Below are 21126 nucleotides of genomic sequence, written 5' to 3'. Positions count from 1 at the left end.
GTAGTGAACCCCTGCACCCCCCACCCCCCCACCCCCCACCCCCGCCGCTTCCCTAGACTTGGCTTTCTTAGCTTAGACTTGGCTTTTCTTGGCTTTGGGAGAAGGACTCATTAGTTTACATTTCCTGTGGACTGTGAACCCATGAATGTAGGAGCAGTTTCTCATTTATCTCTGCTTCCCCACTGCCTTACATAGGCCTTTGTAAATGTTTTTTTAAACCGCTTTATTGAGATAATTCTTCACATACCATATACAATTGACCTATTTAAAGTCTACAGTTTGATGGTTTTAGTATACTCCCAGAAACGTGCAGCTATCATCACAGTCAGTTTTCGAATGCTTTCATCATCCCCCAAAGAAACCCTGTAGCTGTCACTCCCCACAGTCCTTCCGTCCCCTCTGCCCCGGGCAGCCCCCGTCTGCCTTCTGTCACTGTGGATTTGCCTTGGTAAATGCTCTTGTGGAACGTTACCCACTTCCCAGGCTGCTAGAGCACTTGTTTCTTGCCCTGTGCCCTCTACTGGCCCAGGCTTCCCACCTTTTAGGAAGACCTGCCCACCTGAGGTGGGTCCCCTTTGGGGTGATCTGTATATGGAAGGCATGGCCAAGTGAGGTGGATGCTGGCAGGCTCCCCGAGTAGATAGATGTTTGTTGAGCGAATAACGATGCTGATTTCGGGCCAGGTTCTGAGGGACTTGTGTCAGTCGCAGGTCTCCCACTCTGCCCCTTTTGAGGAAAGGACAGGAAGGTGTAGCTGATAATGTGAAGTCCCCCCAAAGCCCTGCAGCCAGAAACGAGGAGAGTGATGTGCGATCAGAGCCAGACAGAAACGGAGGAGACACGGCCCTGGGGTCTAACCTCCTGATTTTACAGGTCAGGGAACTGCAGGCCCAGCGGCCATGTGGGGGAGTCACCTGGCCCGGGTACACACGGGGTCGCCCCCTAGCACTGACCTCTCTGTCCTGTGTGCAGAGAGAGGCCAAGTGTGCTCGCATGCCTGGGGTATGGCTGGCTGCCGCTGGTGTTTGCTGAGAAAACAGACCTCTATTCTCTTTGCTTCTGCTTTCCCAGGCAGCATTTCATTCCACACACCCCATGGTCCTTCTGAGTCATGTCCCTCTAACTCTTGGTCGCCTGCCAGCACCCACTCCCCTGTTGCTTGCTTGCTTTCTTTCTTTTTTTTTTTTTTTAATGTTTTTTCCTGCCTATAGACATTAGTATATCTTTTTAAAAAATTTATTTATTTATTTATTTATTTATTTATTTATTTATGGCTGTGTTGGGTCTTCATTGCTGCACGTGGGCATTCTCTAGTCGCAGTATGCGGGGGCTACTCTTCTTTGTGGTGCGCAGGCGTCTCACTGCTGTGGCTTTTCTTTGTTGTGGAGCACAGGCTCTAGGAGCGTGGGCTTCAGTAGTTGTGGCATGTGGGCTCAGTAGTTGTGGCGCACAGGCTTAGTTGCTCCGCGGCATGTGGGATCTTCCTGGACCAGGGCTCGAACCTGTGTCCCCTGTGCTGGCAGGTGGATTCTTAACCACTGTGCCACCAGGGAAGTCCCCCTATGTTTCATCAACGCCAGTCTCGCTTCTTTCCTTCAGCCCACTCCATACCCCTTGCCCGAAGCCCTTCTTTCTGTTCACAGGGAAAAGCCAGTGCTTCCCCTGGGGGCCTGAGGACCCTGCAGAAGCCAAGAAAAGAGGCTTACCCCCCCATGCCCTGTGACCTCTGGCAAGTGACCTTCCCTCTGTGAGTCACAGACTACACAGCTTTTCAAAATGAGGTGGTGTGACAAGGCCTCCCAATTTGGAAATGTTGAATAAAAAGCATGCTAAGAGGACCCCTAGGGCTTACCCGGAGATAGTCTATGTGTGTAAATAGCAGGCAGAGGGTTTGGGCTTTAATTTTTGTTGCTGCCCTCCAAAGGGCAGTGGACGCATTGGCCTGGTTGTGCCTTTCCCAGCCCTTTCTCAGGAGCTGGGTATGGCTAAAAAAAGGGAGGTGGAGTCTGAGTGTCTGTCTTTATCTTTTAGCTCCTATTGGACTCCTACTGCCAGTGTCTGGGGGGATGGGGGGGACGCTCTGGATATAAAAAATATAAAAATAGCCAGCATTTATTAAGTACTTTTAGGCCACACGCTGTGCTCAGGTTTTTTGTGTTTTTTTTTTCCTCATGCAATTTTTTTTTTTTTTGCGGTACGCGGGCCCCTCACTGTTGTGGCCTCTCCCGTTGCGGAGCACAGGCTCCGGATGCGCAGGCTCAGCGGCCTTGGCTCACGGGCCCAGCCGCTCCGCGGCATGTGGGATCCTCCCGGACCGGGGCACGAACCCGTGTCCCCTGCATCGGCAGGCGGGTTCTCAGCCACTGCGCCACCAGGGAAGCCCCTCATGCAATTTTTGAGATAATTCATATACCATAAAATTCACTCTTTAAAAAATATATATATATTTATTTCTTTACTTACTTGCTTATTTTGGCTGCTCCGGGTCTTAGTTGCAGCATGTGGACTCCTAGTTGTGGCAGGCATGCGGGATCTAGTTCCCTGACCAGGGATCGAACCTGGCCCCCCTGCATTGGGAGTGCGGAGTCTTACCCCTTACTGGACCACAAGGGAAGTCCCAAAATTCACTCGATTAAAGCATACGATTTAGTAATTTTTAGTATACTCATAAGTTCATGCAACTGACTCCACTGTCTAAATCCAGAACATTTTCATCACCCCCAAAGAAACCCCATACCTGTTAGCAGCCACTCCCCATTTACTGCTCCCTCCACATCCTGGCTACCACTCATCTGCTTTCTGCTTCTATGGATTTCCTTATTTTGGACCTTTCGTATAACTGGTATCATGCGGTTTGTGGTCTTTTGTGTCTCTTCTTTCACTTTTAAAGCATAACGTCTTTAAGTGAAAGGTTCAACCATGTTGTAGCATGTCAGTACTTCGTGCCTTTTTATTTCTGAATGACATTACATTGTTTGGATGGACCACATTGTCTTTATCCATTCATCTGCTATGGACATTGGGGTTGTTTCTACCTTCCGGCTATTGTGTATAGTGCTGCTGTGAACGGTCATGTCCAAGTTTTTACTTGAGCACCTGCTTCCAGTTTTCTTGGGGTTGTATATACCTAGGAGTGGAATTCTGGGTCCTAGGGATTTCTAAGTTTAACCTTTTGAGGAACTGCCAGACTCTTTTCCCCAGTGGCCTCACTGTTTTGCATTCCTGTGCTGGGCTGTGTTTTACTTGGATTGTCTCTTCAGTCCTCACATAAGATTCATGAGGTGTAGATATAATTATCCTCACTCTCACCTTTCAAACGGGAAGATAGAAACTCGAAGGGTTTTCAGCCCAAGGTCATACAACCAACGAGTTGATGATTCTTTGGCCAGTGCTAATGATGATCGCCAAAGCAGTGTCTCTGCTCCCAGGCCCTGTTCTGTACCATCAGGATGAGGGGCTTTGACTGTGCTGGTCACATGATATCCCTAGTGCCTGCACATATTGGCACTCGCATGGTTATGAAGAAAATGCCATCTTCCCCTGATCCTGGTGGCTTGATCAGAAACTTGAGGGGAGGTATCTGTTTCTTAGGAGTTCCTGTATTCTCCAGTGTTTCAGACTCCTGCTGGGTTTGCATTCTCCTCCCCACACCAGATGCTGCAGACCTGCCAGGAGGCTCTCTAGCATCTCTCTTGGCAGCTGGGCCTGGGGCTGGGGAATGGGATGCGTGGAGTGCGTGGAGCAGAGGTGGGTTCTTTTTCCAGCGAGCGCTTGTCAGCTTGTCATAAACTTGACCGTTGAAACTGTCCAAGGCCACTGATGACCTGCCCTCCTTTTTCTCCTCCAGGCAAAACCCATTTATGGTGGCTGGCTGCTCCTGGCTCCAGATGGGACTGACTTTGATAACCCAGTGCACCGGTCTCGGGTAAGGGCATCAGAGTGAATTCTTGGGGTGGAGAATTCACCAAGAGAGGGGCCCACCTAAGGCGGATTGACCGAGTGGAGGACGGACATGGGGGGCTGGATGGTGGGTCCTGGGATGGCGGATCAGCAGGGAACCCTACCTGTTTGGTGAGCTTGCAGGTCCCAGTAGTTAGGCCTCTCCCTCCATTCAAAAGCGATGCACTCGCATGGTGCTGCCTGTTTTGTGGGTCAGCTCCTCTCTAGAAACAGTTAAATGGAAAAGACCGAAGGGCATTTCAGCGCACATTTGCATTATGCTGATTAGGCTCCGAGTTCTTTCAGGGCCAAGGTTCTGCTTCCTGTAGCCCCGTCTTTCCCCTCCCTTCCTCCCCAGCTGGGAGCTCAGCAGACGAGCAGGAGTGAGGGGAGGCAGGCCTTAAGGGCCAACTCTGCTTGCGTCCCATCTCTCCTGGGCACCCAGCCCCGGGTGGGTCCTGCTGGACACAGGCTACTGCTCGGCCAGGTCTGAGCTGGAGCAGCGAGATGGTCAAACCAGCATTGTCCCGGGTCAGTGGCTTGTTCCTCTGTCAGGGAGCCCCTTTGGATTTGACTCCAATTAAAACATGCTTTCTTTTTCCACACGCTTTCCTCCAGGTACTGCCGCCTGCCCCCTTCCCATCCCCTGCTCTCCCGAGGGCCTCTGCCCTGCCTCTGGGTCTCTGCTGCCCCCAGCCTGAATGTTACACTGTGGGGTGGGGCCTTGGTACCCCACAGAACTTGCTTTGTATCTGGGGTCTTTGGGCTTCCTTCCAGAATGGCTTTTAATTTTAAAAACAACAAATAGGAGCCTTGGAAATATTTCTCGGGAAGAGTGCAGGTGGCCCAGCCTCTACAGGTCCTCTTTGCAAGGCCATGTGAGTGCCCTGTTCCTGCCACCCAGGCGTGAGGACAGCCAGGGCGACTGTATTCCAGTGGCTGCAGTAACCAGGGAGCAGCCCTCTTTCCTCTTTTGTATTTAGGTCATACAGAATTGCCATTTCCAGCTTCTGATGGGAAAATCATTATTATAAATGATATAATTCTGGCCCAAAGCAAAGAGACATGATATTTTAGTTAGTTCTTGTGGCCTTATTACCAGTAAAAGTATGAATTTTGTTGGGCTTTTGGAAATGCTGAAAATAGGTCATGGATCTTCATGATGATTTTTGGGATTTGGGGACCAGCAGTCTCACGTTCTAGACATTTTTTCCCCCCCACAAAGAGGAAGGGCCTTTCTTTTCCACTGTCAGTGCCATTGGACCTCCATCAGCCCCTGGTGGCCTGGCCTTTGGGTGGAGGGCAGCGAGGGGGCAGGGGCACCCTTTGCTGGTCACTCCCTCCCTGGACGTCGGAGTTATTGCCACTGGCCTCCCTCCTCAGTTTTGATTTTTGTTACTTCTGTCCTCCTCAGTGCATACTGGTGCCCGGCTGGCTTTTTCCCTTTTTCAACCTCCCTGTGGGTCATTGGAACAGCCCTTTTATACCATTTTTCCAGATTTTTTCAGAAGTGGGGAATCAGTGCTTGGCCTTCTCAGGTTATCCCGTTATCATGTTAGGTAATTCATCAAATTAATATTGACCCAGTATTAGTAATAAGCCCTGTGCTGGGTACATAAAGAATACAAAAAGGTGACCGGACATGGCCTCTGCTCCTTTTTCTGAGGAGCTTGCACATTGAAATAGATAGGCATCTTTTAAGATCTCAGTGATTGGGAACACACTGGGTGGTTTGGGCCTCTCCACTGGCCCAATCCTGGCTGACGAGGCACTGTTCTTCTACCCCTGGGCCCCAGAAATGGAAGCTGTGCAGCCAGCGTGCCTCAGAGGCAGGCTTGTCAGGCGCAGGGGCTCGGCAGGTGGAGACGGGCCAGAACCCTCCCGACACCCTCTGTGTTCCGTTGCAGAAATGGCAGCGCCGATTCTTCATCCTCTACGAGCACGGCCTCTTGCGCTACGCCCTGGATGAGATGGTGAGTGTCCTCCTCCGCCCCGACCCTGCTGCCCCGGCCTTCGCCAGGCCCCTTCGTCGCGGTGGCGCCGGCCTGGTCGCGGCAGCTGTGCTCTTGCTTCGGCTTCTGCTCGGGAGGCTGGAGGTGTTGAAGCCCGTGTGGCAGCTGGTGGCAGCGGCCCTCATAGCCCTGACCTTTGCCTCGAGGCACCTTCAGTGGCCACGGGTGAGAGTCACGGTGAGGGAGGAAGTCACTTCTGTTCAGGGTGGTAGGAGCGCCTGGTTAGAGAGAAGCGGAGGAGGTTGCGGGCCCGCGGGAGCAGGTGCGGCTGCCCTGGGTGGGCGGGTGCCGGCTGACCCCCGCAGATCCGTGCGTAGCGCAGGGCTCCTGTCAGGTCCGTTGCTGACATTGGTGTCGCTCAATGTATTTGATGTTCAGAGGTCTCCTGGCCACAGGGTTAGTGTTCTGGTCACTAAGCCAGGGTGTATGGGCTCGGTCCTGCCCTGTCACCCACCTGGTTTGTTTCCTGGGCTGGATGAGTATTTACCAACCAGGTAGAATATTCTGGCTTTTCTTTTTCCACCCACTTTGTCTCCTGACTTTTTTCTAAAGGAGATCGGTCTCTCCTAACTAATCTAAAGTGTGACTGAATTCCAAGCTTTACAAAGGATTGAAGGTGGAAGCTTTGAGTGCCTTTTCCTGTTCCGTTGGCGTGTGTGTGTGCGTGCGTACCTTTGTGTGGGCAGCATTGTTAAACTGGGACTGTCCGAGAACATCTGTTCACACCGTGTAAGACGGGTTGACCCCACCTCTTTCGGAGTTCATTTCCTTGCTGCAGGGGTGAGAGCAGGGTTCTGGAAGTGTGAGCAGAGCACCTTGTAGTCTGTTGGGACACTTGGATGTTCGGTGGTTATCACAGCTGATAGGTGACCAGGCCATCGGTGTTTCCGTTTCCATGTGGGGTCTTAATCTTCGTGATGTGATGCGTTTTCCATTTTGTTTGTGGGACAAGTTAATGGGTATGATATCTAGGAATGGAATTAATAGGTATGATACCTAGTTCTGTGTTGACTGTTGCCTCATTGGTTCCTTCAAAAAAAGAATTTGCTTCTTTTTCATTCTTTCTGATGAGCATATTTGTACAACGCGGATGGTCCACAGAGGGTTTTTGCTATGGAAACATCTGTGGTCCAGAGTAGTTTGAGGTGACTGGGTTGGTACCACCGGTGATGGTAGAATTTGCTAGAGGCAAGGAGCAGCGGGGCGGACTGACCTGGACACGCATCTCCTGTGGTGATTCAGCACTGCCCTCTGTGTTCTCCTGACTTGGCCGTGGAGCCGGCAGGTGCCCTGGGGCGGGAGCTGGGCTCCGACCTGCCTGGAGGTGTGCTTTGTCCTCCCTGTGCCTGTCTGGGTGCTGTTAAGCCCCGCAAAGACCAGCATAGAGAAGGGGCCTTGGGGGTCCCTGGATGGCATCCAGACTGGGCCGGGCCAAGAACCAGCCCAGAAAACAGAATTCCCTGGTCTCGGCTTGGAGACTGATTCTTCTGGTCAGGAAATCTTTCTTCAGGTCCAGCTGGGTCCGGTATAGTCCATGGCTCTCTTCAGCTGCACGAGCATGAGGACGGCTGCTGGGCACAGACGCACAGCACGCGCTGGTCCGAGAGCTGCTCCTGCATGACAGGGACCGGGCGCCTTCCGGTATCCCCGCAACCTGCCCGTCCTGTGCGGCTCGGGCGGAGCTGGGACGTGCCAGCCATGGAGAAGAAGGAAGCCGGGGAAAACCGGGGCTTCGGAGAGGGTGTTCGGGGTGCCCAGAGTGGAGGGATGGGCCCAGGTCACTCTGGCAGATCCCCGTGGGGATGAAGAGACTGACCGGTGCTGCTCTGTGGCCCAGACTGCAGTGCAGGAACACGGCCCTCCCGGGGGGAAGGGGCATCATTTCTGTGAGTGGCAGGAAAGAGAAGCAGTTGTGTTGAAATACTTTCAGAGCGACGTGGTTTTCCCTGTTGCGCTAGGAAGGCCCCGTGCGGGAAAGTTCTGACGAAGCCTCCGGGCCGTGTGTGTGAGGAGGCTGCAGAGGGGCGGCCAGGTGCCGGCCGCCCGGTGGTCGGCGTTGGCGGCCGTTGCCGTGGGGGCTTGCGGGTGGGCTCCTTCTTGTGGGGCTGGAGTGGCCTCTCCCACCCCGTGGTCTGCGTCAGGCCTTGTTCTTCGTGGCCACTCCCCAACCCAGAGGCCAGTTTTCCTGAAGCCTAGACTCCCGCCTCCAGCTGGAGCAGAACACCGTGTGTGCAGACTTGTGTGCGAACCAAGTTCCAGCCGTGCCAGAATTTTCCTCTCTGAGTACCTAGAAGTGGAGCCGTGGTCCTCAACTGGGCACCTGGTGCCTCCCGGGGCTGCCCGGCAATGTCTGGAGTCATCTCTGAGTCTCACAGCTGCACGAGAGTGCAGAGGTGCTGTTGGCACCTAGTGGGTGGAGGCCAGGGTGCTGCGCAACAGGGCGTGATGCCCAGGATGGCCCCACAGCAGAAGGTGGTCCGGCCCCAAGTCCACAGTGCTGGGCTGAGAGACCCTGTGTGACCTGGTCCGTGGCTTACTTTTTTTTTTTTTTTTTTTTTAAATTAAAATGTTTGACTTGCTATCATCCCAGTTCTTAAAAGGTTCAGAAGGCCCTACCCCTCAGATTTCCTGGGAGTGAGGGAGGTGATGGGCAGGGTTAGCCTGCTGGCTGGGATGGTACATGCTGGGCCTGCCTGGTGGGGAGGGGTTTCTGTGGGGAGTTCTTGCACATCAGGCGACCACAGGGCCAGCAGAACTGCTTGTGTGGCTCTCTGCCGGGGAGTGGATAGGCACCGCTTCCTGTGGCAGCTCAGGGCAGTTCAGACCTCTGTGCCTGTATAATAGGCCCATCTCGGTGTTGGTCTCCAAGAGCAGCAGCTCTGAGCAGCCGGTAGCTACTGCTGCCAAGTTTAGCCTTAGCTCTCCTCCTTGCTGCCTGCCCCATTCCTCCCCAGTGAATCTATTGCATGTAGTAAATTAGCATTTTATGGCTGGGACCTTAACACTTAGTCACAATCTGTTTCAAATTGTTATTTGGACTTTTATACAGTATTACTATTTGTTTTCATTTGCTTAAATGTTATCTTACCTACTGGATGGTACCTTTTTTCTTCAGTGCTGGGCCCCTGATAGTTTTTGGATACGTTTTTGGTACCTTCCTATTGTCTGACCTGGGGTTTGGGTAGCACAGACCTCGTAAATATTTGTTGAGTTGAAATAATCAACTTTGTAAATGCGTTGCTGCAGGATTTCTGTTTCAGCGTGGGGAGGAGGTGGGACCTGGGCGCTCCTGGGAGAGGGATTACATGCGTTTTGCATCGAAGCTCTTAGTGGTTCCTCAGCAGAAGGGAGAATGTGCTCCAGAGCATAGGGTGGGGACCCAGAGGGGCATTGTGGTGGCCAGGAGACCCGAGGAGGAGGCCTGCAGTCCCTGGGTCAGCGCCTGCCTGGAGGGCTGTTTAGAGAGGCCCTCCTGCGTGGGCTCTTGTGCTGGGTCTGGGGCCTCAGGCTAGTCTGGCTCCAGGGGTGACTGTTGCCTTTCTCTTCCAGGCAGCTCTGAGATGGGACTAACCTTCGGGAGTCACTTCTCCTTTTTTGGGAAATTTCTTTCTCGATACACCCACATACCCTGTAACTGTTGGGTGTGGAGGAGAGGCAAATTGCCCAAAAAAGGAAAAAAAAAAAATCCCAAATGCAAGCCGAGGTGAGGTGGGCTCAGGGCAGCCTCACAGACAAGTGGGAGCCTGAACAGTTTGGCTGCGCCTCTGTTTCTTCAGGAGTGGACAGAGTGAAGAATCTAGAAACCCAGGCTGCTGCCTCTCTCTCCTCTGCTTTTGTTTCTCCCCCTGTGCTCTGCCTGTTCGTGTACCAAATTCTGCCACTTTGCTTGAGCTTTGGGGGACTGATGTAAAGCTAAGGTGCTGGGGTCACTAGAAGGCTTTCCTGAAGAAGCTCTCCATCCAGAGGGGGATCCAGGGCCCCGAGTTTCAGGTGGAGCCACTGGGCTGTGCGGCTCTGGGGCTCCGGGGGGAAACTGTGCCCGATGAGCTCTGGCAGCCTTGTCTCTTGTTTTCGTCTTCTCTTCCTTTTGCCTCCTGGAAGCCAGGCAAAAACATGTTTTGTTGTTGTTGTTGTTTGCTTTTCAACTGTGGTAAAATATGTGCAACAAAATTTAACATTTTAGCCATTTTTAAGATCGTAGTTCAGTGGCATTAAGCACGTTCACACTGTTGTGCAGCCATCACCACCATCCCTCTCTAGAACCCCTTTCATCTTCTAGGCTGAAACTCTGTCGCCGTTAAGCCCTCACTCCCTGCCCCTCCCCCAGCCCCCACCGCACACCCTTCTGCTTCCTGCCTCTACGGATTTGAGGACTCTAGGGACCTCCTGTAAGTGGGGTCATATGGTATTTGTCCTTCTGTGTGTCTGGCTTATTTCACTTAGCATAGTGTCCTCAAGGTTCATTCATGTCAGAGCATATGTCAGAATCTCCTTACTTTATTTTATTAAAAAAATTATCTATCTATCTATTCATCTATCTATCTATCTATTTATTTATTTAATTTGGCTCTGCTGGGTCTTAGCTGCGGCATGTGCGATCTAGTTCCCTGACCGGGGATTGAACCCGGGCCCCCTGCATTGGGAGCACGAAGTCTTAACCACTGGACCACCAAGGAAGTCCCAGAATCTCCTTATTTAAGAAAAACAAAATTCTGGAAGGTCTAATGCTGTTGAACTCTTTCTGCTCTGAAACAAACTGACCCTGGGTCTCTCCTTTGTGGGAACCGTGCAGAGGTTGTACCCATGCTTCCGCGGCAGGTGTGTGGGGTGTCTCCCCCCCTCCTCTGCCCTGAGATTCCTAGAAAGTCAGGACAGACCAGAGCTTTGTGCATTCACAGGGGCCATGCTGCAAGGACTTCAGTGTGCTTCACATCCCTACATGTAGTAGGGAGAACACTTTTAGCCCTTGGGTAGTGCCTTGTTCGAGGGCAGCTGTGAGTTTGTCAGCCCCCTAGGAGGAGATGCTCCAGCCTGAGAAGTCACTCTTGGGGTCTGTGCTTGCATGTAAAGTGGTGGGCTTGGTCTGAACGCTCTTCAGAGGATGCTGAATGCTAACAGGTTAGGGTTCTGGCTCCTTTACATTTTTCTTCCTGTAGGACCAAGTCCTGGAGGTTGCTTTGATCCCAGGACCTTTGCCACTTCATTCTCGATGAATTTGGGCCCCAGGGGAGCATGGGGAGGGACTCACCTTGGCCCTGCTGCCAGTGGGGACCGTCTTTGAGGTTCTCTCGCTCCTCTGCAGCTGAGTCCCCATCGCGTCCCCTGCTCAGAAACTCCTGAGGGCAAGGCCCAGGTAGCCACAGTTTAAATAACCACTCCCTGCGATTTTAAGAAGCACAGACATTGGAGAAGCCCTGCTTTAAGCACTGGCTCTCCTCCCCCTTGCTTGGAGCTTTCCTAGGTAGGCCGACACGTCTGAGTCATTGGTAACCACAGTGGCCGTTGTGTCCATAGCAAAGGGCCGTGGGGGGAGGACACACGGCCAAAAGAAGGTTCCTCGCACGGTGACTCTCACAGCCTGTTGCGACCCACGTGGACACGTGAAGGTTAAATACCAAGCCAGCGCAGTGTGCACTCTCTTAAGGGCAGTGGATGGACTGGGGAGTCAGAGGAGTCTTCTGGGAGGAGAGAGGGGGCCTTGGCCACCATCCTGCTGGTCACAGGGCTGGGGCGGGGCCGCACGCTCAGCCCGGTGCTCTGTGTTTGCTCTTCAGGCGCGACCTCTAGCGTGATGGTCACAGCAGATACTGACAGATCTTGCTTGACAGATACTGTTACTCCGTTTCACGGGAGAAACTGAGGCCCCGAGAGATGGTGGCATCACTCAACTTATGAGTGACAGAATTGGGGTTTGTGAACTGGTGAGACGCCTCCTGGGCTGTGTCTAGTGATGGGCGGCTCTGCGTGCGGTGTGGGAGGTGGCGCTGGCCTGGGGCCAGGCTGGCTCTTGGCCTCCTGCCCACCCCTCGGGTCTGTTTGTAGCCACAGACTGGCAGCTCTAGGAGGTTCTCATGTGCCTTCCAGCTCGCTGAACTAAACTAACTTCAGGCCTGCAGTCCGGGTGTGTAGACGTACTTTCAGAGATGTGTAGAAATCAGAACAGTACTCAGCCCCGTGCCTGTCCGAGCCGCAGAGAAGCTTCCCCACGTCTGATGTTTTACGGATTAGTCTCATGTCTTTAGATTTATTTTTAAACCCGTCATGTGTTTGGCCTGGCTTCGGCCTTCGTACTTTTCCACTCAGTTTCAGCCTCAGTTTCACAGAGGTACGCCTGCTGTGTCAGGGTGCCGGGAACCTGAAGGGTGTAGGGAGAGAGCGTTGGTTTGGGGTCCAGTAACTAAGGGTTTGACTCTGGTTACGCTCTTTCTGACTGAGCGTCCTTGAGCAGGGCCTCCTCCCTGCCTGATTTCCCTCCACAGAATCCTCGTGGTGGTGTTGGGCCCACAGTGAGCCTGGGCTTCCTTCCTTCCCCTCCTCTGCTCAGCTGCTCTTCTGCAGTCCTGTGCTTGCTGTGGTAAAACTGGTAGTTTTGAAAAATAGCTTTGAACTTGGAAGTGTTCTCATCCTACTCTAGCCTGTGAGCAAGATGCGGGCTGTTACAGAGCGGAAGCCATTCCCGGGCCCTACAGATGCACCACGTTCCACTGGGCCCTCCCAGTGCTGTCACAGACAGGTTGGGAGACCTCTGTCTTTCAGTGGAATTCTGCACAGAAACTTAACACAAGTTTTAAAACTGATACAATCTGGCACTACTTTAGTTGAAATTGTGGGATAATCCCACCCCTCCTTTACCACCCCACCCCCCACCCCACCCCCCAGCTGCAGAGAAGAATATGCCCTGATTGGACAGACCTGCTTCTGAGGTAGAATCATCTGGGTGTCTGAAGGCCCAGTCCACTAGCCTGCATGAGCAAGGCACCTCTTCTGTGTCGACCATTTAATTAACTTAGTTTTCCAAAATAATGAACTTTTAAAAAAACATTTGCAGAAGTGGTAAGTGCTGTGCCAGTGTTGCCTGATGTGTGAACAACACCCATCTTTCAAGGTAAACTCTGAGGCCTCTGCAGGGGCTGTTGTTCGTGAGGGAAAGTGGAGGGTGGCTCTCCACTCTCAGTGGCTCAGCCTGGGAGAGCTCAGGAGTCATGCACCCGCCGGGCTATCTAGAAGGTGATTCCAGGGCGTTGAGGTGTTTTACCCCTGCCTGCTTTAATTTTCTAGACTTGGGGGCTGTAGATGAATTCCTTACCCTATCTTTACTTAATCATGACAAACTACACATCATTTTCACCTCTTTGGGAGGGATGTTGTAGCATTTAATTCCTTAATGACTCTTACGTATGTTGCCGATAAAATAGAGTCTGTAAATATGTATTATATATGCAAGGGCTTCCTTGGCTGCAGGTGTATGTAGTCTCTTGGGGCGGGTATGGATGACAGCATGAGGGGTGGGTGCAGAGAGGACCCTGAGCTCTGCCTCTGGGCTCCCTGCAGGCCGCTTTGCCCTAGAGCATCTTTGGGTCAACTTCAGGTTACTTGGAAATGTTACAGTGAGTGAGCAAGGAAGGGCAAGATGAACCCAGATGGGACTGGGAACTCCTCCCAACTGACAGCAGAGCCTTGTTGTCAAAAGGTCAGGGGTCAGCGGTGAAACTCACAAGTGTCACATGCCTTCTTTCCTCAAGTTTGACTCACTGGGACGCAGGAGACTTCACCCATTAGAATGAAGCATCCCTGTGTACAGATGTTGTTCCCTGGAAACTGATGGCCATACTTTAAGTCCTTGCCTGCGCTCCCCTCCTTTTTACTGAGTTGAGGAGGAGCTTGGAGACACAGGCTTGTTAAGATGTCTGAGCCTGGTGTCTGTTGGAAGGTGCAGCTGCCTCTGGTAGCTTTTTGTTGTCGTTTACCACTCTGCATGCTGGATTGGGTGACATTTCTCAGTATGGAACAGCTGGGGGATGGGGGCCACCAGCAGTTAATTATGGGGCTGTTTGGGATGAAGAACAGAGGTTTCTAGAGATGACCTGGTCCAGATGTCCATTTGTGGCTGGGGAGACCCAGCAGGAGGGGCTCAGTCAGTAGGTGTGGGGCAAGCAGTCAGGTTCCTAGTTGCCTAGTCCCAAAGGGAAGGGCTAACTGTTAACATGGGGGGCCTGAGTCTGGGGCAGGGCAGATGTTCTGTGCTTTCAGTGTTAGGATCTGTCACCTGGTGGCCTGAGCCTTGTAGGGGAAAGAAGTTAGAGAAGAGCACCTGGGAATGAGTGGCTACGGAGGGTCAGGTAGAAGGGAGCAGATACACACCTGCCAGGTGGGCTAGGCAGGCTCTACAGGTAACCCTGAATCATCCACAAGAACCAAGAGAAGACACAGGCACCACTCCCAGGTGGGTCCAGGTCAGACCCATCTCCTTCCTCTGTCCCTTGTCCCCAGGACGCACATTTCCATGTGGCTCTCCCTCTACAGGGCAGTGAGCACCTCGAGGCAGAGCCTGCTATTTGCCTGCATAGATGGGACCTTAAATAATACACACGGGTGTGGGAGAAGCTCGGCACCTGTTGGCTGACCAAGTGGGGAATCGGTCTGCTGTCCTCCTTGACTCTGGCGCTTGAGTCTCTGTCGTAAACGTTTAAGAAGGCCACCCCCGGGAATCCTCCTTCTTTGACTTTCAGACCAGAGTGAGAGGACTTGGTGACCAGGTTGCCCCGTGAGTGCCTTTCTGTGTTCCTGGGACCGTCCCGTGTACTTCCTTCCTTCCCAGTTACCTGAGTGCTGAGTCAAGGACAGCAGACTAGGGATCAGCTGCCTGCCTGTGTCTGGTGCCCGTGAGCCTAGTGAGAGCCCACGGTCTTCTCTCTGCTTCTCCCAGGGTGCCCGCAGCTGCTGAGGGGACGCACACGACTCACGAACAGAGGAGGCTGCGGGAGGTTCTACGTCCTCTTGTCCGCTTGGTTCCTCTGTCCAGCCCGCTGCACGCACACAGCTCTTTCAGTGATGGGAGCAGGTGATGGGGCGGTTGGGGCAGCAGTTCTGTTGAGTTGGGGGAGGGAGTTCTGTGGCCCTCACTGTGCACTGGGATAGCAGCTGAGGCCAGGCAGTGGTGGGTGTCCCTGTTGGGGGTCTTCAGAGCTGTGGGCGGACTTGTGTGGCAGCTGTGGCTGTGGCCTGGAGGGTGAGCGTCTGTGGTAATAATGGGCTGGGCAGCTCTGCTGTCCTGCAGAGACGGGAGTGACTTTGGGTTTTAGGAAAGTGAGCAGCTGGGAGTAATTGGTTAGGAAGCTAATTGAGTGGCAGCAGGGAGAGAACTGTCCCATGATGGGTCATTTTATGAGAGTCAGCAAGAGAGAACATTTGGGGTCCAAGAAACAAAGCCAAGTGACTGGTACTGGCGTGTCCACGTGTGTGTCCACGGTGCCCACACGCGCCTGTGCAGGGCTGGACGGCACGAAGCCGGGTTGCGGAGGCCTCCAGGGCATGCATAGCCCCTGCACCCCAACTTCTCGGGCTGCTCACTGTGCCCCCCCTCAGGACCCTGTCACACACCCAGCCCTCCCCACCCGACCATCTCCTTCCTTTGGACTTGCCTGGGAAATGGGCAACACAAACAGTCTGATGAGCCAGTCCGCTTAAGGCATTAATTGTGGGTAGGCAGCTTAATATGTTAGTGTCTTAAATCTCTCCATTCCTCCTGCCCTCCACAACACTTTTTCGGAAGAATCTTTTTTTGGACAGGGAAGGGAAGGGGATGTTCTTTTTGGCGGAAAAGCCCCCTGAACCCAGGGCATGATTCCACTGGTAGAGTCTCGCAGATGGCAGGTGGGGTTTCTTAAGGAAGGTACCTCACTTGGTACCATGTGATGACTTATCCTGAAGGGCTGATCCAGCCCATGTGCACGTGCACGTTGATGAACTGATCATTCACGGATGTCTCTCGAGTGTCAGAAGTGAGCTCAAGGTGGCTTCATTCTGGGCAGAGGATTCTGATGATGATACACAATGTGTAAGTGTAGTAGCCTCCCGCGGCTGCCATGACCACCGCCTCTGACCTACTGTCTTAAGACAGCACTGACTCGCTCCCGCAGTCCTGGAGCTCAGGAGTCCAGCTCAGCATCCCTGCGGCTCCAGGCGACAGGGGCGTCTCACCCTCTTCAGATTCCAGGGACCGCCTGCGCCCCTCGGCTCGTGGCCCCTTCCTTGCCTCTCTGCTGGCCTCGTCACCTCTCCTCGCCTTTGTCGGTTCTCCCCCGCTTCTCTCCTGAAAGGACACTTGTGATGACGTGTAAAGCCCACCCGCATAAGGCGGGATCATCCCTGCATCTCAGGACACCTGCAGAGTCCCTTCTGACATATGAGGTCACGCTCACAGGTTCTGGGGATTGGGGTGTGGATATCTCTGGGGCCATTTTTCAGCGGCCACAAAGCGTGTGATCAGAGGGCACTGATGCAGAGTGCTCTGGATGCAGAGCAGGGCAAGCTGGCTCTGCCTGGAGGGTTTCACAGCAGAGAGGAGCTGGGCCGGGTCTTAGGGCTGGAGGGCTTTGCCTGGGATGGGGCCGGGGGACAGTGGGCATGGCTGGCTCTTCACTTCGTCTTCCTCCCTCCTCTGTCCTCAGCTCCGGTTCTGGGCAGGGTTAGGCGGTGCTTGTGGGTGCCCCTGCCGGGCTTGAGACAGGCACCGGGGATGGGAACAGAGAGGCAGTACATGGAAGACGGAAGGGAGAGCGGTGGGCCCACCCACGGCTGTCCCCAACGGCACAGATCCGCTGTTTCCAGAGGGAGCCGGGCACGGGTGCAGCGTGGGGAAGGACCGGCCCTGTATCCATGAGGGGACGGGGAGGTGACGTTGCCCAGGTTATGGGGTCAGCTCCTCGACACAGCCCTCCCAGCCGAAGGTTCCACAGATAGCACGGCTGGCACGCCTCCCGTCGAGCTGGCCTGCAGGGCGAGGTGAGGAAAGCGGGAATCCCACGTCGTCCTGTTGGCGAGGCTGGTTCTGTGTGACTTCTAACAAGGGTGGCATTGCTGACCCAGCCAGGGGGACCGTGAGGCGCGGGAATGGGGCAGCACAGGTGGAGGGGACAGAAGCCCCCCAAACCGTGGAGGGAGGCGCTGAAGGACTTTGTACCCCGGCAGTTGTGGCCCACCTCCAGCCGCACGGGAGCACGCTCGTCCTCGAGCAGCGGAGAAGGGTCCTTGCGGCCTCATTGCAAGGCCGGGATTCCAGCCAGCTTCTGCTGCACCTGCTCTCTGTCCCTCCTCAGGTCACCTTCCTTTTGGGCTTCTGTCTGTGCCTCTGCCTGGTGGATGCGCTGGGCTGTTCGTCCAAGTCCACTACGAGTGATTCACTTTTCCCTCTGAACCCGCTGGTGGGGGTTGTACCTGGCTCCCCACTGACCAGTGAGGATCTGGGGGCCCGACAGTGCTTTGCGGTGCTCAGCCCCGACTGAAAGGCCGTGCGCACGGACGCTCATCAGTGGCACCAGGCTGTCTGTGTATGGGCACGGTGGCTGTCGCTGGGGCAGAAGCCCAAGGCTCACTTCCTCCAGGCAGCCATGGACATTTTTTGGAACCAGCTAGCCTCTGATAAATGCAGAGCTAAAAAGAAAAAGTCACGCCAATCACTGTGCTAGCTGCTCTCACTGGGTTCCCATTTAATCCTGAAAGTGGTTCTGTGGGGAGAGCCCAAGGTGAACCTTGCCCAAGGTGAGGTTCTCCCCCGGCAGAGCTGGGCTTCTGGCCTTGAGCCATGGGTGGGAGGCCTGGCGGGTGGAGCTGCTCTGGCTCCTGTGCTGTGAGCCGAGCCCGGATCCCCCTCCCAGCACCTGGTTCCGGAGCTCTGCCTGGTTAACGTGGTGTGGTGGGTGCCGACGCCTGCTGAGCGCACAGGGCTGTGACGGGCAACAAAGGGCCAGGCAGCCTCTTTTCCTCCGTCCCTCCCGTAAGGCAGCCAGTGTCTGAAGAATCCCCTGCTGGGTGGAGGCCAGACTTGTGCCTGGTGTGGAGGACACGCCTGGCCCTACCTTCCAGCGCTTTCTCAGGAGGAGACCTACCAGCACCGCCACATATTTGGGTGCCGGTGGTTGAGGGGCCAGGGAGTGGTGGATGTGAGGTGGTGTTGAGGGTCCTCGAAGGCATCCTCTCCTTCGGCCGTCACCTTTGACAGATGAGGAAACTGAGGCGCAGAAGGGAGGAGGGGTCTCCACCGTCACCCTCCAGCGGGTTCAGAGACACGGCTGCGCCTCCACGCGGGGGCTCTCACTGCCTGGAGTCAGGGTTGTGTGTGAACAGGAGCTGTGAGCTCCTGAGGGACGGACACGCACCCCATTCCCACACCAGCAGACCCTCGCGTCTGTAATTGGCGCTCAGTCAGTCCTCCCTGCCCACCCGGTGGAGGAAGGTGGGGAGCAGGCCCGAGACAGGCTGGGGTGCCGACCCCAGCTTGAGGTAGGAGGTGCGGCGTTAGTGTCGAGAGGACGCTTTAGGCTTCTGATCTTTTGGGGGCTTCCTTCCGAGATAGAGAAGAGCACACAATTAATTCCTGCTCTGTGAGAAGAGGTTAGGAAAACAGCCCGACCCCACATTGTTGGTGGGAATTCTCGAATGTGCCCTGATGTTCCTTCCTTTCTCTTCATGGGCTTCCCTTGGCTACTGGACCAGGTCACCGTGCCCAGCTTCTTATCTGCCCTTCTGTTGCTGAAATAAACACAAGCCCTGCCTTTCCAAACCAGGAAAAGCAGGGTGCAAGTGTCCTCTTAGGGGTGCCAAGCCGTTTTATCTTCATGGTCTAAGTAGGCCCATGTAGGTGACATTGACAGACGTTGGGATGTCTTCTTAGATGGGACCCCTTGTCCTGCTGGTGTGGGCCAGGCGAGGCGGCCACCACTGCCCGGAGCGCCAGTTCTCTGCAGAAGGAGAGGGTGTGCAAGCACTGCTGTTTCGTTTGTTCATTTACCCACTCACTAACGATTTGCCGGGTCACGGGCGTGGGTTCCTAAAGGATGCTTGAAAGGATGGAAGAGGGGAGAGTCGCTGTGTGGAGCGCCAGCCTTTTGGTTTAATAGTGTGAACATCTGCTGGCTTGGTGGCATTTTCATCCGTACTGGCTTCTTCCATGGATTGTCAGCCTCTTCCCATCAGGGAGAAAAGCATTTGCCTGATTCTAGAACACACCTGGTTATTTAGTTTAAACTTTACATTAAACCCCCAAATCCAGTGTTCAAACCGTCACAACCTTAGAAATGATCTTTCCTTAATTACTTTGGGAAACACACGAACTCTCCTCCAGCGAAGGCCGTGTTTGAGGTTTTTGACTTAGGAAAAACAGTCCTTTATTTCTACCAGCCTTGCCCAGGGAGGAAATAAGATACGAACACACCCTAAAGAGAAGTTGCATCCAGAGCTAACTGACTTGTCTGAAAACGCTGGGGGTCAGCCTCCTGGACCTGTGGGGGTGATGGCGAGCAGTCTTGTGAAAGGTGTGTGTCCGTTTCTGGCCAGTAGCTCAGTAATGACCCGGATCTCTGTGCTCCCTGACATACGTGAAGCCTGAAAATGGGCCAGATGGGAATTTTAAACCATCGTGGGGGCTTTAATTTTTTTTTTTTAATAATATACATACATAGTTTAAAAAGTCAAGTCTGTAGCCACAACACTTGCTATACAGAAGCACGCGCCACCCTGCCCCACTCCTTCCTCCTGTGCCTGTTCCCGCAGGAGGCCACTGCCGTTCTTATAGCTGGAGGATTTCAGTACTTACCTCTGTGTTTGTAAATAACACATGTATCCTGTCGTTTCTTGAGTTTCGGAAGGCGCTGTCTGTGGATTTCGTTCCCCACACGTAGGGTTCGGTTCTTGCGCCTGCTGGCTTTGCCACCCCCACCTCCCCACACGTCCGTGTGTGTGGGCACGAGCCTGCCTCACACCCTCTCTTGTCCTCCCCCATCCTGCCGACACAGGCGCAGGGCAGTAAACAGTAGGGTTAAGTCAGTAGTGTTTACGTTATTATGACACTGTAAGAAATGTGCACATCCAAGCCGTGTAGTACACCATGACTATGTTTCCTTTCACATTTGATTTCTCTTGCAGTTGATAATTACCCTCTCCCCTTCATTGGTTTGATTTATATTTAACTAAGCTTGATTGAACTTAAACTTTCTGACAGAACTACAAAACTCCTCTTAGTGTGGGCAAGTCTCTAGGTCAGTGGCTCTTTTTTTTCCATGGTCAGATCCCTCATGGAACCTTTTCTCCTCTTGTTCCCATTTGGCTCTTCTCCAGGCCCGCTGCTTAGCTCTTGACTTGGGAGTTCCCTTCCTCCTTCTCCCGAGTTTCTCAGATCGATCTCTTCTTTTTTGGTTTGCTTCTCCATTTGGTAAAGCCTCTTGAGAAGGGCACAGGGAAAAAAAGCATTGAGACCTTGCATGTCTAAAAACGCCTTTCCTACCCACACTCTCCGTTGGTAGCTCGACTGGGTATAGGCTGTCAGCCTGGAAATAATTTTCCCTTGGAATTTTGAAGGCTTTGTTCTTTGTTTTTAATTTCTATCATTGCTATTGAGAAGTTCACGTACAAAGGATCTGATTCCTGATCCTTTGTAAATGAATGGAATTTTCTCTCTGAAAACTTTTAGGAGCTTCTCGTTATCCCTTGTGTTCTAAAATTTCATGAAGGTATGCTTTGGTGTGGATCTGTTTTCTTTCATTGAGTCAGAAGCCTGTGTACCTTTCAATGAGGAATGTTCTGCCCTTCTGGTCCAGAAAGTTTTCTTGTATTTTTTTTCCTCTGGTAATTTCTTTTGCCTCATTTTCCCTGGTCTTTACTCTCAGAGCTCCTGTTATTTGGCTGTTGGTCCTTTTGGACAGGCTCTGATTTTATTGTCTTTTTGCATGGCTTTGTCGTGTCGGAGATTTCATTAACCTTGCCGTGAGCCCTTCTAGTTCTGATCCCAGCTATCCTGTTTTCTTATTTTTATTCTGGTTCTTAGGTCAGCTATCGTATTTTTAGTTTTTTTTTTTTTTTTTAAGGTTTTGCGGTACGCGGGCCTCTCACTGTTTTGGCCTCTCCCGTTGCGGAGCACAGGCTCCGGACGCGCAGGCTCAGCGGCCATGGCTCACGGGCC

General features: G+C 53.3%; 1 protein-coding gene across 3 annotated transcripts in view; it reads left to right on the top strand.

Moving 5' to 3' along the window:
* The first annotated feature begins 2514 nt into the window (after positions 1 to 2514).
* The window catches only part of MPRIP (myosin phosphatase Rho interacting protein), a 42438-nt gene continuing 23826 nt past the window's right edge, over positions 2515 to 21126 (top strand). The window contains exons 1-4 of one of the 3 annotated variants that reach the window (XM_055090534.1): positions 2515 to 3747; positions 3848 to 3925; positions 5847 to 5912; positions 14878 to 15053. In XM_055090534.1, the coding sequence (XP_054946509.1) occupies positions 3719 to 3747; positions 3848 to 3925; positions 5847 to 5912; positions 14878 to 15016 (312 nt within the window). In that variant the 5' untranslated portion in view covers positions 2515 to 3718 and the 3' untranslated portion in view covers positions 15017 to 15053. Of the gene's footprint in view, positions 3748 to 3844; positions 3926 to 5846; positions 5913 to 14877; positions 15054 to 21126 lie in introns of those variants that run through there. The other 2 variants (XM_055090535.1, XR_008619305.1) reach the window with 2 other exon arrangements.

This window comes from Physeter macrocephalus, chromosome 14 (genome assembly GCF_002837175.3).
Source record: "Physeter macrocephalus isolate SW-GA chromosome 14, ASM283717v5, whole genome shotgun sequence".
NCBI classification, from domain to species: Eukaryota; Metazoa; Chordata; class Mammalia; order Artiodactyla; family Physeteridae; genus Physeter; species Physeter macrocephalus.
Note: the sequence above shows the minus strand (reverse complement) of the source record. Positions and strands in the feature narration are given on the sequence as shown.